The sequence below is a fragment of the Schistocerca cancellata genome, chromosome 2 (genome assembly GCF_023864275.1).
Source record: "Schistocerca cancellata isolate TAMUIC-IGC-003103 chromosome 2, iqSchCanc2.1, whole genome shotgun sequence".
NCBI lineage: Eukaryota > Metazoa > Arthropoda > Insecta > Orthoptera > Acrididae > Schistocerca > Schistocerca cancellata.
Genome location: NC_064627.1, coordinates 600,256,518 through 600,274,085, shown reverse-complemented (window position 1 = coordinate 600,274,085; position 17,568 = coordinate 600,256,518). Strand labels below are relative to the sequence as shown.

The 17,568-nt window shown below is 42.9% G+C and overlaps 1 protein-coding gene across 1 annotated transcript in view; it reads right to left on the bottom strand.

Annotated features, from left to right (window-relative positions):
* Positions 1-17,568, bottom strand: part of LOC126147195 (venom carboxylesterase-6-like) — a 110,369-nt gene that overhangs the window by 47,506 nt on the left and 45,295 nt on the right. The window contains exons 3-5 of the mRNA XM_049915675.1: positions 5,933-6,052; positions 5,661-5,811; positions 1,500-1,685 (exon numbers count right to left, since the gene is read on the bottom strand). Of these exons, the coding sequence (XP_049771632.1) occupies positions 1,500-1,685; positions 5,661-5,811; positions 5,933-6,052 (457 nt within the window). The remainder of the gene's footprint in view (positions 1-1,499; positions 1,686-5,660; positions 5,812-5,932; positions 6,053-17,568) is intronic.

Below are 17,568 nucleotides of genomic sequence, written 5' to 3'. Positions count from 1 at the left end.
GTACAATAAATAACTTATTGTGTGACTTGGACACAGTTGGTACTATCTTGAAGTTCGGAATAGCGGTTATATTTACGCCTGTATCCACATTTTCATTTTTTTATTTTTTCCCGTGAAATGAAGGCTACTCGAAATTGCGTGCACAGTAAATAACAATTTTTGACAGCCGTACGTTGTAACTACCATGTTTAACACATATGTGAAGGGCAGTCAAAGGAAACCGAACACCTGCCACAACAGGACCATCGAATGGTTCCATTAAAAAATAATCAGAACATATGTTAAGACAGATATCCCACTTTGAGACGGGATGATCAATTCCTGTATCGTAGAACGACATCGTCTTTTAACGGATCAACGACCGCACTCACTGTTGCTCTTCGTCGTCCGAGTGAAACCGACGGCCACGCACGTCTTTCTTCAGGTCGTCAAAGGTGTGAAAATCATGAGGTGAAAGATCCGGGCTGTATGGAAGATGCTGCAGGTTTTCCCAATCACACCGCTGAAGCGTAACCTTTGTCCCACTGGCAGTGTGGGTGCGAGCGTTATCGCGCAACGGGATGATTCCGTCCGACGGCATTCCTGGCCCTTTTGCCTTTATGCCGCGTCGTAGTTCCTGAAAAGTGTCTTCACAGCCCTACACATTAATTGTGGTTCCATGCTCAAGGAACCACGACGAGCACGGGAAGCACCCTATTGCACGATAACGCCCGCCCCCACACTGCCAATGGGACCAAGGTTACGTTTCAGCGATTTGACTAGGAAACAATGCAGCTTCCTCCGTACAGCCAGAATCTGTCACCGCGTGGTTTTCACAGCTTTCTCTTCCTGAAGAAAGACGTGCGAGGAAGTCGGTTTCATTCGGACTAGGAAGTGCAAGAATGGGTGCGGTGGTGGATTCACCAGCGGCAGACCGCATTCTACGAAGCAGAAATTGAACGTCTCCTCTCCGACTGGGAAAATCTCTTACCGCGTGTGGTGACTATTTTTTAATGGAACCGTTCCACAGTCCCGTTGTGGTTGGTGTTCGGTTTTCACTTGACTGCCTCTTTCATTAAAAAATATTAAAAAGTTGCGACAAGCCTCATATTTCATAGAATTCTGTTGGCGAATGACCAATACTATCAGCATCTGAAGTGCACAGTTGTTGAACATGCGAACCGTTGTTGTAAAAATGATACTTGTATGCAAAAATTTCATTAAAACAAATTATCAAGGCAGAAGACGTTTCAGACATGAGTGACAGAGAGGAAATCTTCTCGGGTTTTGAGGCCAGTCGTGGCCTCGTCTTGTCGCAACATTTTGACCTATTTCCTACACGTCATTTTCAGATGCCTGAAGATGATGAATAGGAAACTCGTCATATCGTTGCGACAAACCGACGCGACGACTCGCCTCATAACCCGAAAAGATTCCATTAACGAAAGTATCCGAGAAAGCCTGCATTCCAACATAACGTCTTTGATATTCTATCTTGGGAAGAGTACTTTTGATAATACCTTTGCTCAGGGGAGACAGTATGTGGTAATGAATCGACGCTCCCCCTGCACTCTCGCCGAAGATGGTTACTTGCTGGGGATCGCCACCAAACGCTGCTATGTTCCTCTGTACCCATCGCAGTGCCTCCATCTGGTCCTTAAGACCCATATTTCCGGGCACAACATCGTCGCCTGTGCTAAGGAAACCTACAAAAAATTCACATTTTAGCCAGTCATTCTTGAAGATCAGACGTAACACTTAGATTTATATTTCCTAAAAATGGCTTTTGTAATGATCCATCCGTTTACAGGTCTATAGCCTCTGTATAAACAATCTGTGCCAGTTTCATTCTAGAAGATAAAGTTAATCCTAAAACCATAAGCGGAAACGATAGCAATGATTTCCTTTTAACTGATTACTTTTTACAGCTAGTGTAAGATCAGTTAATTTTTCCGACCAGTCCTAGGTATAGGCATCATCGGACAGAGGAACGTTATTACCACAACGAAATCATCATAGTATTCTCATACATACTGTATTCGTGTATAATAGTGAAAAAAGACAGACTTAAACTCAGAAAATAATGCAGTTATTGTACCAGAAAAAAACAATATTTGAGGGTCTTTATACAAAAGATTAAATATGCTCGATAAGAAACAATAAGTCAGAGGTAAACAGGAACAAAGGTTTATTACGACCACAATAAAGATGTTTAATAACAAAGGAAAACTGTTGTCAATGAAAGATAATACAACTTCTCAGACACTAACAGGCACACAACTAGCACACACTGTGACTAAACGTAGTGGGACGTGAAGCCCATGCCACTGATAATCCCCAGCGACGGAAGTTGAGGGTTCGGCGTAATTATCCGACACGTACGTCACGGGATATCGCTGGTGAGTCGTAGGTCCCGCTGCCGTGGCTTCCGGCAGGGCTCTGACAGATGAATTAAGAGCCGGTGCATGACTTCGTCCAGACCTCCGACGGAGCGAACTGCCAACGTGCTGGCTTGCGCGGTCCACTTCCGTACACGTGACACAGCGGAGGAAATTAGTCCCTGGCACGGAGGACCTCTGGTAGCTTAGTCCTGCAGTCTGTCGTCTTTGTTGTGATCGACGCCATCCGGGTAGACAAAGCCCTGTACTTATGCAAACACCTGATACTTCAGTGTTTGAAGGGTTGCCTATCCCTGTAGGCAAACGGCGTTTCCGCCGCGAGACATCCACATCCAGCCCGAGCTGAGAGAATCCGCCACCCAGCCGGGAATCCAACCAGTGGTTCCATGATCGAGAGTCAGCAATGCTAATAAGAAGGCCACAAGCTGCTGACGCTCCCTATACAGTGTTACACTGAAAGAAAGACCACTATGTTCCTTAAAAATTGCACTTACAAGGAACGGTCCCCAAGCGGTGGAAACGACTTTTGAAACCATCCATACAGTGATGTAGGTTAAGGTTCCTGATACTATACCCTGCAGTCACTCACTTTGGTGGGCCCTCGGTTGCGAGTAATCAACGAAATAAAAAATTTCAGAATTATGCGTGATGCGTTAAAGTTTTAATAAGGAACTGTTACATGGAGTGGTGGTGTATTGTAGTGGATATAGTACAAGCCTGAGATGCATGAGATTGTGGGTTCGAAGCTCTTCGGGTCTACTGAAATTTTCTAGTTTTAAATCTTTATCGAAATGAGTTTGCTCACTATTTTTATTCAGTTATTTAGTTTAAATGTATTTTTTTATTTCTATTCCTTTGTCACACAATTTTGATCACATTAACTTTATCAATTTCTCTCATGTTTGCCTTCCTATAATTCTTTTCCAACTTTGCATTTTTGTCAGTGTGATTATTTCCATTCATTAACATAGTTTTAATTTCTTTCATTTCATCATCGTGTATTTTCGATCACGTTATTGCATTCATTATTCCTATATTTTAATTTCGTCGTAGTTATAAATGAAGCTTTCGTTTAATCCTTCATCTGCGTTATTTTGTCCATAGCACAATAAGAAAGTATGTCCTGAATGTTTATATGACCATTACCACCCGAGGAAGTGTACATCTTGTAATGAAAATTGCATTTTTGAAACCATTGCATATATAAATAGATTATTTCCTCCTTCTGTTTTTAGCCGTTAGATTGGCATTTTCAAATGTTTAAATATTATAATAGATAAACAAAAATAAATGTGTAATTAAATTCACATACACGAAGATTCCAACTAGAAAAATAATGACGGGAAGAAGAAATGAGAGCAACTGGAATACTTAATACGTTGGCTAAAATATGGAGACAAAGGAATAGAAATTACATTTAAATCCATTAATTGAATAAAAATAATGATCAAAGTCATTTCGATAAAGAATTAAAAATAAACATCTTTATAACACTTAATAAATTTGAATCCACATCCTCTTGCTTACGAAGTTTGTACTATAACCATTACCCTACACAATACATCCATAAAAGATGGTTATTTAAAGATGTGGAGCATTATGCGAAATTCCAAAGTTTTTTTGTCGACTACTTGCAAACGAATGCCCACCATGACTGCAGGATGTCATACCTGAGACCTTAGCCTACGATACCGCTTAGATTGCTTCAAAAAGGTGCTTTCACGGCTGGGGACCTCTCCTTGTCAGTGTTTTTTTCGCTAATAGCTGGAGGGTATTAGCGAACTGTTGGTCAGTGGAATTATGATTCCAGGGAACGTCTTCCGCATCGGTATAACGTTTTTCTAAGATTTCTCTTTACTATGGTTACAATGGCGTCCGTATACGAAATACGCCAGAGGGTAATCGTTATGGAGACTGAATTCTTTCAGCAGCGTTGTCCATCGGCTGACAGGAAAGTAAACGAGGAAGAATCATATGGTTTCTTTAGCAATCTCCTGGTGATATTTCATGGTAACAGTCAAAAACAAGTTTCCAAAATTGTTATCTTTTTCCTCTGCGCACCTGTTCTTTGCTAGTCTGACCTCTTGTCAGGCCGATCTGCATTGAAGACAAATAAAATATACCAATGCAATAACTGCGCCATCAATTCCCACAAACAGTATCAGTGATGTAGGGATTAAGGGTCAAGGTAAAGCAACAGACAGTACAAGTGTAACACATACGTTGACACTGTGAGTCGTGTCACGAAGTGCAGAAGTATTTACAGAGAATTTTAGTTGTAGTGATAAATGCATTTCTTGCAGTTACATTCCTTGTTTAATTTGGATTTCAATTGAAATTAAATTTCTTGCTTTCCTATTGTACCAATTTTTGTGCTACAGTCTCAAGAAAACTGTTGTAAAAATGGGCTGAAATGTTGTTGAACTCATTAGTGCGAAGACCAGTTTGACTCAGTTCTTGGCGCTAGTCTTTTTGTGCAAATCTCATACCTCCATCCTCTGCAACAACCCCCACTTCTTACGCCCTTAACCACACACACACACACACACACACACACACACACACACACACGTCTTCTTTCCTCCAGTCCTATATTAACTATTCCTTGGTGTCCCAGGCTGTGTTTTATCAATTTATTCCTTCTTTTCGTCAACGAAGACTTAAATATTAGACTCTATGTTGTCGTATTTCTCTTTTTCAAGAAATCGTTCCTTGCTATTGCCGGTCCTCATCTTATACCCTCTTTAATTCTGCCTTCGTCACTTATTTTGGTGCCTAAATAGCAAAGCTTGTCTACTACCTTCAGTGTCTCATTTCTCTATCTAATTCCCTCAAGCATCACTTAACTTCATTCATTATAGCTCAATTTTCTTGTTTAACTTTTGTTAATATTCGCCTAATAAACTATTTTTAAGCCATTATCTGTTCCGCTCAACTAATTTCCCAGGTTCTTTGCCGTCTGTGACAGAATCACAATGTCATCAGCAAATCTTAAAATTTTCATTTCTTCTCCATTTTCTTTTCCAAATATCTCCTTGGCTGCCTTTACTACAATCTCAAAGTACAGAATGAATAATACTACTGCATCCTTTTCTTGTCGTTAGTCTCTTAAAAGTGCAGCTGGTCTCCCTATGAACTGCAGATCACCTTCCACTCCCTGTATTTCATCCTTGATAACTTCACGATTCCAAAGAGTACATTCCAATCGATATTAACAAAACCTTTTTCTAGATCTCTGGCTGGAATGGAGTACAAAGTTAAGCGTAATTTTATAATTGTTACCAAGCAATCCCAGGCGATAATTTATGTTCACGAAAACCACGTCCTGGTCCACAAAGTACTCCGGTATGGCGTCGCTGCCAGTTCCTCCAGTGAAGCACCCACCATGGATCCACACCATGACAGTTTTGAGCGTCCCGTTCTCTGACGGCCTCTGCACAAGTTTAGAGACAAGCCAGAATGTAGCAGCCAGTCAAAAATGTAACCAAGTACTCCACATAATCCTACTGATAGACTACGCATCATTCACGAACTAGATATCGTAGGATACAAACCTCGGGGCCGAAGACATTGAGGTAGAGGCAGTCCTCGTCGCCAGTTCCATACTGTGGACATTTTGGCGGCTTCTGGACTGCGTCCAGAACGCCTGACCACGCGGTTTTTGTTACTGGCGGCTGCGAAAAGAGAAGTTTTGCAGTAGTAGTAGTAGTAATAGTAGTAGTAGTAGTAGCTTTATTCATACGTAGGTCTCTTTTTACAAGGATATAGGACACGTCAAAGTATTTACAAAATAAGCTAATTCGTATACACGTATATTTACAGACTTCTAGTTAGAGACAATCATTAGATTTACTCCTGGTATATAATAATTTTTTACAAATAACTTATTAAATAATATAATGCCACATTGTTCACTCATATCTCACTATCAGTCTCTGCACACACTATAGACACATTGTTTCATAATACTTCACTCACTACACACACACACACACACACACTGGTGATATCTCTGGGCGAATTTCTGTGCCTCAACTTCCCATTTGCTATCCTGAAAAATTGAGTCATCATCCCTCCATAATGAGTGAGATGTTGAGCACAGAAAGAGGAAGAGGTGTTAGTATTGTGCTATGCATAGCTTGGGGTAAGTATTTCTGGAAAGGAAAAAAAGAAGGAAAAAACATAAAGTGAAGGTGTTATGTGGATTGTTGGATATTTTATAATCATTATTATTATTATTATTATTTATTTGTATAACATTTTTTATCAAACCCCTATTCTATTTTAGCTAAGTAATCCTTCAATGTATAAAACGTATTCCATAACAGGTACTTTTTAGCTGCCCTTTTAAATAAGTGTATTTTTGCAATTTCCTTCATCTCTTTTGGTAATTTATTCTACTGTTTTATTCCTTCGTAGAAAATGCTGTTTTGAGTTTGTTTATTTTTTTCTTGATAAATGTATGTTGAGTCTCTCTATTGTTGCATGGTCATGGACAGAGTTGATTGTGCAGTAATTACCAATGTTATTTTTGATGTGTATAACTGACTGGTAAATGTATTCACATGGAGCAGTTAAAATCCCCAGTGTTCTGAACAGATCTTTACAATGAGCTCGACTAGTATTTTCCGTTATTATTCTTATGGCTCTTTTCTGGAGTTTGAAAATTGTGTTTATATTTTGTGCATTTGTTCCCCAAAAAAGAATTCCATAACTAAGAATTGAGAGTACATATGAATAATATGTAACTAAAAGACATGACACTTCCAACTCACACAAAACACACCCAAACTGATCAGTCTGCGGGCACCTGCGGATGTTACGCAAAAAACCAATCAGCATTTGAGTATATAGATGCCTGTGAACAAAATGTAATTGACGTATAGTGAAATGTTGGATTCTACGGATACGTGCACTGTATGTGTCAAGGACACGCGTTGAAAAAACTTTCTGCGTTTGATACAATCGTAACGATCAAGTTATTGGTCATCTAGGTAAATCTTAAGCTACTGGAACTTGTAGACATCTATTCATATGTTTCATTCGTTAAGTAGTCCTTCATACTAAGGAACCAAATGTGCTCTACTGGATTGAGTTTCTGAGATTTCCAAATAAATGGAGACAAGTCGTGATATCTCTCGCAAGATCGACATCTTAAGTTTACATTTCACTTATCTGCTTTCTGTTATCATTATTACATGTATTTCAATTTGGCATTATGGATAGATGTAGGGGTAAGCGACTTTCCTCGCCTGGAGCACTGAGTGCAAGACACCTGGCTAGCCACGGCGTATGCTGAAGGGAGGGGATAATCAGCCTGCTGCCAGGACTTCCGTACCTTGAGTCGTCGCGCTATCGTCTCCAATGAAAAAGTAGAACTTTACGCAACAAATGTGCGTACATTACTGTTAACTTTCTCTCTCTGAAAAGCACTTCTCTATAGAAAAAAATGGGGTTATGGTTGTCTATTATAATTGTATACCTGTGGTGTATTACGAAATAACGAACAATATAAAATATTTAAATAGCCCGCCTTGAGCAAAACACAGTTTCTCTTTTTTCACTATATCCCATACATATTTCATGCTGTTGAGAGACCATCAATGTTATACCTTTTTCATGGTAAAGAAATAAGTATCGTTAGATAAACAGATACAGACAGATGGCATAAAAGTGACCAATTTCACTGACAGTTCCTCCAAAAGGAATACGTTAAGGACAAAATGGCTCTGAGCACTATGGGACTTAACTGCTGTGGTCATCAGTCCCCTAGAACTTAGAACTACTTAAACCTAACTAACCTAAGGACATTACACACATCCATACCCGAGGCAGCATTCGAGCATGCGACCGTAGCGGTTCCGGACTGAAGCGCCTAGAACCGGCACGGCCACACCGGCCGGCCTACCTTAAGGGCACATTTGGTTTCTCGTACGCTGTCTTCTTTGTGTAGTACAGGAGGTAATTTTATAAAGCCTGCATTTTGCAATAATGTTTTTTTCTTAGCACACTTTTTAGTAAGAAGAAAACTTCACTTCAGAGTGGTTATCTCACACTGTCTGTCATCTATATTGACTACTTCTTCCAGGCATTGAAAACACATATATTTACTTCATATTAGACACCTACTTCTGTCAGATTCTTGCAAATGATTGAGAAAATTTGTTTCCTTCGGAATAAAAATAATACTGCACTTCGTCAATCCGGAATGTATCCACGTTCCATCTTCTGACCAAAATGTATCAAAACGGTATTACCGAATCTGTAATGTTTGCGAGATTGAGATTTTCTTATTCAGTTTACATATCTCAGCTCAAATAACATGGTTTTGATTTGTATTTTGGAAGGATGTAAACTTTTACAACATACGCAAGAACCTGAAGAGCAAGCAAATTTCTACAAAGAGGTAAACATATTATACTAGTATTTCAGTCAGTGATGTAGGGGAATCCAGTCATGAGCATTCTGAGTGCTTGTGCTCTAGTCGTTACCTAACACAGGTATGATTGTATTATGAGTCGTAGCTGTGGGCCTCGAGCGTGCCTTTTTAGGATGAGTATTGTAGTGGAATACGCTCTTGAGTCTTATTGCATGTCGTCTAACACCTGGAACTGGTCACACGAGGAACACAGAGAGCTCTATATATTCAATAAAGTAGGTGTAGTCCAAAAGACACGCACTCACAATGAGTGTGGGTGGTAACATCTGCCTGGCACCGCCCGGGTAAGTGCGCCTCGAGGAAAACAAAATCCTCACGAAGAAGAGGGCATCTACGTAGAGGTGCGAAGTTACTGTTCGACAGCACAATTACTCAATCAAACTGCGTTATTGCCTCCCTAAAATGCCACCTTCTGTCATGCTGAATAGGACGCTCAAGAGTGGTTCACTTACAACGGATCGTTTCACACAGGATAGATAACGGATCATTTCAAAAAAGGGTTTACAGAGACTGACGACCGATACACAGGGATTTCGCTCCTCACGTCAAAATAAGAAGAACTGTCCATGTCAACACTAGTGCTGTCACGCTTCGTTTTCGAGTTATGCGACAGTCAACAGGAGCTGATGTATGATTTGCGTGTCTGTTTCAGTGGCTATAGAGGGATCACGCACTGTTGTGACAGGTGTGTAGTTAGTTGGCACAAAGCCACTGTTTCCGGTGAACGGCCCGCTTGACTCAGCTGCCAGTGAGACACTACCAGCATCGTAACGCGCTCTTTGTACCTACTGAATACACACCCAGCACAACCAGACCAATGGCAAAATTTTAATTACAGTTGGTGTAGGAAACAATTAATTTGGTTTAGTAACGAGCTCACAGTAATTAATTTTATTTATAGTTTGCCACATGGAAAATTATTGGTGGCGGGTTCTTTTTCTCAAGCAAGATAGAACGTCAGTGTTCAGGCAGGAAAACATTCAAAAGTACCCATCGACCTGTAAGCGAACACAAATATTTTGTCCTAACGGACAGTGGAATGTGGTCAAGAAGCACCAACTCCGACGAGAAGGACGCTGTTCCTCATGTTGGATAAATCATCTACAATCAGCACAAGAAGAGAGTTGCCAGAAAAATGCTGTCAGGACAAAATCTTCAACTGAGCCACTTACTATGGACACGAGTGAAAGAGGTCCGTCACATCCATTTCATACGTTTGTGTCACTTTGTTGTGTTTCGATGCCTCTAGCTTTCTGTATATGAAGGGACCAAACCTCAAAGAATACAACGTGCAATGTTTATTTTTTCTTTCAATCTTGTATGAATGTTTCGTTATCCTAATCCTTTTTCCCATGTCCTGTGTTTTGATTCAGTATGTCTGGGGTCAGTGTGAGAGACGAGAGGGTTTCCTCGTAACTGGGAGAGTAGTTTCGGCAAGAGGGGATGGTCAGGCAAAAGGGCAGAGAGATTTATCAACAGCTGTAGACAAGGTTTGGTATCAGGTACCAGTGGTCTTTCGTGTAGCGCTCACTCCCGTTCTGGTACCTGAACGTGGCGAGCTCTAGTCAATCTAACTGCAGAAAACTCCTGTTTGAGGTGACTGTAAATCAGGCTGTGTCTCTCGTAGACTCTCCGAGGTGTGAGTACAGGTATCGGAATGGATTTGGTATACTTCAGTTTTATTTTGTAGTGATGTTTCAAGCTTAGAATATTAGGAGGAAAATTACATTATTCTTTTTGAATATAATTTCACATGTGCGCGAGTAGTTCTAATTTTTACGTAAGTAGTACCTTGTTTTTAGATTTTAAGCCTACCACGTGGGGTGGAATGCCAAAGAAACCACGTTTAGTCAAGTATTTTGTCAAGATGTTTCATCCTCAATGCTTTAGATAAATCAGAGGGGTCTGTTTACGATTAATATGATTTTTGAATCATAAATTTCCAGATTTTTAACGGATTTTGTAATAGGTTCTTTGTTTCAGGCACGTTTTCTTATGATAATGTGGTAGTACCGATGTCTTTCCTTGTGTACTACACTCCTGGAAATTGAAATAAGAACACCGTGAATTCATTGTCCCAGGAAGGGGAAACTTTACTGACACATTCCTGGGGCAGATACATCACATGATCACACTGACAGAACCACAGGCACATAGACACAGGCAACAGAGCATGCACAATGTCGGCACTAGTACAGTGTATATCCACCTTTCGCAGCAATGCAGGCTGCTATTCTCCCATGGAGACGATCGTAGAGATGCTGGATGTAGTCCTGTGGAACGGCTTGCCATGCCATTTCCACCTGGCGCCTCAGTTGGACCAGCGTTCGTGCTGGACGTGCAGACCGCGTGAGACGACGCTTCATCCAGTCCCAAACATGCTCAATGGGGGACAGATCCGGAGATCTTGCTGGCCAGGGTAGTTGACTTACACCTTCTAGAGCACGTTGGGTGGCACGGGATACATGCGGACGTGCATTGTCCTGTTGGAACAGCAAGTTCCCTTGCCGGTCTAGGAATGGTAGAACGATGGGTTCGATGACGGTTTGGATGTACCGTGCACTATTCAGTGTCCCCTCGACGATCACCAGTGGTGTACGGCCAGTGTAGGAGATCGCTCCCCACACCATGATGCCGGGTGTTGGCCCTGTGTGCATTGGTCGTATGCAGTCCTGATTGTGGTGCTCACCTGCACGGCGCCAAACACGCATACGACCATCATTGGCACCAAGGCAGAAGCGACTCTCATCGCTGAAGACGACACGTCTCCATTCGTCCCTCCATTCACGCCTGTCGCGACACCACTCGAGGCGGGCTGCACGATGTTGGGGCGTGAGCGGAAGACGGCCTAACGGTGTGCGGGACCGTAGCCCAGCTTCATGGAGACGGTTGCGAATGGTCCTCGCCGATACCCCAGGAGCAACAGTGTCCCTAATTTGCTGGGAAGTGGCGGTGCGGTCCCCTACGGCACTGCGTAGGATCCTACGGTCTTGGCGTGCATCCGTGCGTCGCTGCGGTCCGGTCCCAGGTCGACGGGCACGTGCACCTTCCGCCGACCACTGGCGACAACATCGATGTACTGTGGAGACCTCACGCCCCACGTGTTGAGCAATTCGGCGGTATGTCCACCCGGCCTCCCGCATGCCCACTATACGCCCTCGCTCAAAGTCCGTCAACTGCACATACGGTTCACGTCCACGCTGTCGCGGCATGCTACCAGTGTTAAAGACTGCGATGGAGCTCCGTATGCCACGGCAAACTGGCTGACACTGACGGCGGCGGTGCACAAATGCTGCGCAGCTAGCGCCATTCGACGGCCAACACCGCGGTTCCTGGTGTGTCCGCTGTGCCGTGCGTGTGATCATTGCTTGTACAGCCCTCTCGCAGTGTCCGGAGCAAGTATGGTGGGTCTGACACACCAGTGTCAATGTGTTCTTTTTTCCATTTCCAGGAGTGTATTTCATAAATGTTCACATCGTCAGTGCTTGTCTAGAGCGTGGATGATGTTTTCCCTAAGACATGATTTTTGTTGCAAAATAGTAGGGTTTCGTATTTCGTGCGTCCGTCAGTGTTCAACCTCGTGCTGATTAAATTATATTGAGGTACCACTTCGTATTCTCCACTGAATTGTGCTGAATTTTCTTCATAAAACGAATACCGATACCCACTTAAATAGCTAAATTTTGTCTCTTTTCATGATTTATGATGTAATGTGTTTTCGTGATTTTATTACGTGATTGTTCCAATCGTCCTTGGGCTCATCATATTATGCTGGTGCGAGCTATATCCTTGTGTAATCGATTGTTCTGACCTTTGATGCAGAACGAGTACCTATATTCGTTGTATGTAATGTACTTTACCAAATTTCATTTTCCTCAACTTAATGAACTTTTGCAGTTTTCGTACCTGTTCGTTGTGATAACTTGCTTCTCTACCCAGTCTCCAGCAGTTTCAGTAGATACGGTGGTGTGGTAGCTACTCTCCTGTTAAATCTATTTTCGTTTGAGTGATGGAGTGTTTGATTTCGTATTTAATTTTTTTCCTTATGAATAAAGATGTTTCCTTCCCTATGCTCATGATACGATGCAACTGAATTACATTTACATTCCACGCAATTGTTTGATTCGGTTAATCTTACTATCAGCGCAGATTATTGTCATGTTTAGAGTATTGACTGCCCCAAGTCGATTTTGTTTTCTGTTGGAATTGAAAAGAAATTTGATTGGTGAAGTTTAAACAAATCCTAGTGAAACGTCCCCTTAGAAAAATTTATACATGACTGTGCTTAAACTGACACACAATATTTTTAGCGCAACGCAATCTGACTTTCAGAAATCCCTACAAAAGAATGGCCCTGACTAACATTAACCTATGCGTTTCACAAATCGATTTCGATTCGATGTTATGTAACTCAGTAGTTAAATCTTCACGTGTTTGTTCAAGCGTGGTGTCTAACTTTTGAAGCTTTTGCTGTGTTTGTCTCTGATTTTGTTCCATTGTGTCTAACTTTTGAAGATTTTGTTCCATTGTGTCTAACTTTTGCTGTGTTTGTCTCTGATTTTGCTCCATTGTGTCTAACTTTTGAAGATTTTGTCCCATTTGTTTCTGATTTTGTTCAAGCATTGTGTCTAACTTTTGTAGCCTTTGTCCCATTTGTTGCATTAACTGTAATAACAGTGCACTGGTGTCTGAAACATGTTCCTCAGTGCTTTTCGGCAGTGAATTTGCACCGGCAACATTCACATTTTGACAAGCGGAAAATGTGTCTTGACTCATTTGAGAAAACGGTGAGAACCCAAAACCTGAGTCTACAGTATTTGCAATATTGTGTTCTGTCATTCCCGATTCCTGAGGCGAGCTGCCGCCAACCGATCGATCGATAATGCTTCCCTGTTCACTACCTGTTTCACTGTCTACACCATTATTTGACGCCCGCTCCATTTCCCTATGCACAGTTACCAAATTACTACTTTGAATATTTGTTAATTCATTACATGGTGGCGTTAACACACTGCTTTCGGCTTCACTGTTATTTCTCAGTTTACTTTGGAGCCTAGTATTACGTTTTTCACACGCCATTATTGTCACAATATTTCACACGATAACACAGAAAAACACAATTTGAAGAGCAACAATAAGAGAACACATTAACATAGCACTGAAAATAATATCTCGTTAATTGCAAGCGCAACTGCGAAATACTTGGTGCAAATCTACATTCATGCCACAACTGTTTTACTGTACAACAATGAAAGGCTGCAACTACAAAGGAGATTCTCTCTACAATTACGCGCTAGCAATAAACAAAATCTACACTAATTACACAAACTACAAGAAAAAATCAGAAGATTCCAGTGAGGTATCCTCGGCTAAGGGTCGACATATGAAACGTCCCCTTAGAAAAATTTATACATGACTGTGCTTAAACTGACACACAATATTTTAGCGCAACGCAATCTGACTTTCAGAAATCCCTACAAAAGAATGGCCCTGACTAACATTAACCTATGCGTTTCACAAATCGCTTACCTCCCAAAAACCTTGGTTACTCGAACTACTGCAATACAGCGAGCGCCACTACTGCCAGCTAAATAAAATATTCAAACTACGGAAGGCACTAACTACTGATAGGCATAGTTAGCAAATGAAAGATTTTGATAGAGAACAAACAATGTATTTACCTTAATAGTGTTGAAAAATCATAATATACATAGCAGTTCATAATATCCAGTATTACAAATTTCAAAACTCCGCCATCTCTCTCCTCACATCCACCACTGCTGGCGGCTCACCTCAAACTGCGCAACGCTACGCGCTGTTCACATCCAGCTGCCGCTGCCCAACACTACAATGGCAGACAACAATGCAAACTAGCCACAGACTGCACACAGCACAGCCAGTGATTTTCATACAGAGCGCTACGTAACGTTGCCAATAAGAAAACATAAACAGCCGACTTACACTAGGTCTCCTTCTTTGCAAGCCACGTCCCATCCTGATCTGTTCTGAAACTGTTCATGTATAAAGTACTTGACCTAAACTTAAACAGAATATGTTGCGTTTCGTCATGTCTCACTAAGCCACAGAGCTCAAGATAAATTACATTTTGTTACCATAAGCCAGAACCCGTGGTCAAGGATCAGACTGCCGCCGGCAGTGGTACGGACTGGTCGCTCGTCAGAGCTCCGCAAGCGAGGCACGTGTAGCGTGTTGTGTTTACTTCGGCTGCTGCTAAGTGCCTTTTTCCTTATTCACTGGTGTCCACATTAAGGCAACAGACCGAAATGATGCTAGGTTGCGTTTATTTTGCCACAAAACAGTATAAACAGGCGCTACTAAAGTAGAAACAACATAAAGAATACAGAACGTAAACAGCTGCAACATGCATAACGGTAGACAGAAATATTCTTCGTTTTTTTTTCAACTTAACGAATTTACATACACATTGCAATAACTGGTTAATGCGCTCAGTATGGTGTGTGGTCACCTCTGGCAGCAATACAGGTCTGATCAACGGCGGGCTGTGAATGATGCCATCACTATCATGTTGAGGAACTAACGCCTATTCTTACTGCAGCACTGCTCTCAAGTCTCGGAGGGTGGTTGGTGGATGCTGACGTGATGCAACTCGTGTCCTTAGTGCACCCGACGTGCTCTATGGGATTCAAATTGGGGGAGCGAGCAGGCCACAACATGCGTGCCCTCCGTTTCCAAGATAACACCAACCAACGAGCTCTGTGAGGTCGACCATTGTCTTTCAGCAATACGAAGTCTGGGCCCACAGTATGTCACAATAACAGCACATGATGTCCCAAAATCTCGTCACTTAAATCTTGAAGATTTAGCCGTACAGTTTCATAAAGAGGTGTTCGACTGGTCAACATAATATCAGCCCACACCATCAGGGATCATCCTTGATATCAGTCTCTTTCCACAATGATTGGGTCCCTAAATCGTATTCCGAGGTTCCCTCCAGGTGCGAATCCATCGAGAATCCCTATCCAGACCAAATCGGAATTCATCTATGAAACGAATACTGGCCCGCTATTTGACCGTCGTGGTGCCATGTTGACAGCTCCACTCTAGACGTTCCCATCTGTGAAGACGTGTCAGAGGTACATACAAAGTACATCTCCGACAATAAAGGCTACTATGCCGAAGCCTTCTGTACACCGTTTTCCTCGCTACAACACGTCCAGTGGATGCTGAGACGTCAGATGCCGTGCAATACTGAGGCGGTACCGTCTTGCCCTTACAGCCAAATTACGGTTCTCTCTTTCTGATGTTACACGTGGTCTGCCCGCCCTGCTCTTTTGGATGCAGTTTCGATCTCTATAAACAGTCGCCATACCCGAAAAACAACAGAACGATTCACATTAAGCCATCGGTCCCCATCAGTTTGCGACTGCCCTGTTTCCATTCTTCCCATGGCCCTCCACCGCAGGGAGTTCGGTAGGCGTCTTCTCTGTGCCATACTGCACTGTCTGTAACTGTGTACGCAGCGATTGTAGATGTGGAACTACCCGTCAAACATCGTGAATATTATGTCGTGAATTGGAAACAGGACGGAGAAACAGTGATTTGTTGTTTTAATTTTGGGCACCAGTGTAGATCAACATGGCGCACAGCTATCGCGAAACGACATCACGTTTCACCTTTTGTTCAGTCTTCACCCGCTCGAAGCGCTTGACATCGAACGGTTTCTTCGCGACGCCGTTAAAATACCATCACAAGATCTTGTTGGAATCCACCTGTGCATAGTTGTACCGTGTACGTCCAGATGATTAACAGCACAGCTTGCGACAGTGCGCTACAGGAGGCCAAACGTGACCTACGTTTCTATCGTTCCAACAGTGACATAGAGACCTTTACCGTCGATCACAGCGATCTCGACCTACGATCGATACGGATATTCGGACTGCCGTTCGAACTACCTGCCGACGCCGTCACTGCGGCGCTCCGACTCTACGGCAACGTCCTGGAACATATTGCCGAGCGATGGTCAGCCCGCAGCTGTTCCGATTGCGGAAAGGACGGTCATTTGCAGCCTCAATGCGTCCGACAACGTGCCGCGCAGCTCCCGTTGTCAGAAGTGTCTGTGTCATCACACTGACCGCCCTACCAATAACTTACGTGGCAGTCCTCGCCACGCCTGAGGCTTCGCCCTCTTCACAGTATGGTCTCTCCGATCGACACCTTCTGTCATCCCATCACCCTTTGGACGGTGTTGTCGCTCCACCCAACGACATGACCGCCAACAGGACCATCGAGACGCACACCACGGAGACGGGCACCTCTCCACAACATACGCTCAACTTGTGTACCAGCCGAGGACTTCGAACCTAGTCGACGCTGCCAGCCGAAGTGGCCGAGCAGTTGTAGGCGCTACAGTCTGGAACTTCGCGACCGCTACGGTCGTAGGTTCGAATCCTGCATCAGGCATGGATGTGTGTGATGTCCTTAGGTTACTTAGGTTTAAGTAGTTCTAAGTTCTAGGGGACTGATGACCTCAGAAGTTAAGTCCCATAGTGCACAGAGCCATTTGAACCTAGTTGACGCTCCTCCTTGCTCTCGTCCGACACTGAGGAACACGCGCGAAAGCGACGCTCGCTCCGTTGACGCAAACGTCGTCGCCGTTTGCCCACGGTCCTCACGAACTCTTGTCCAAGATGATGGAGAAGCCGCCCAACCAGCAGACAGTCCCGTGCAGATGTCGGCGGACCAACACGTTTTGAAGAAGGGCAACCAGTG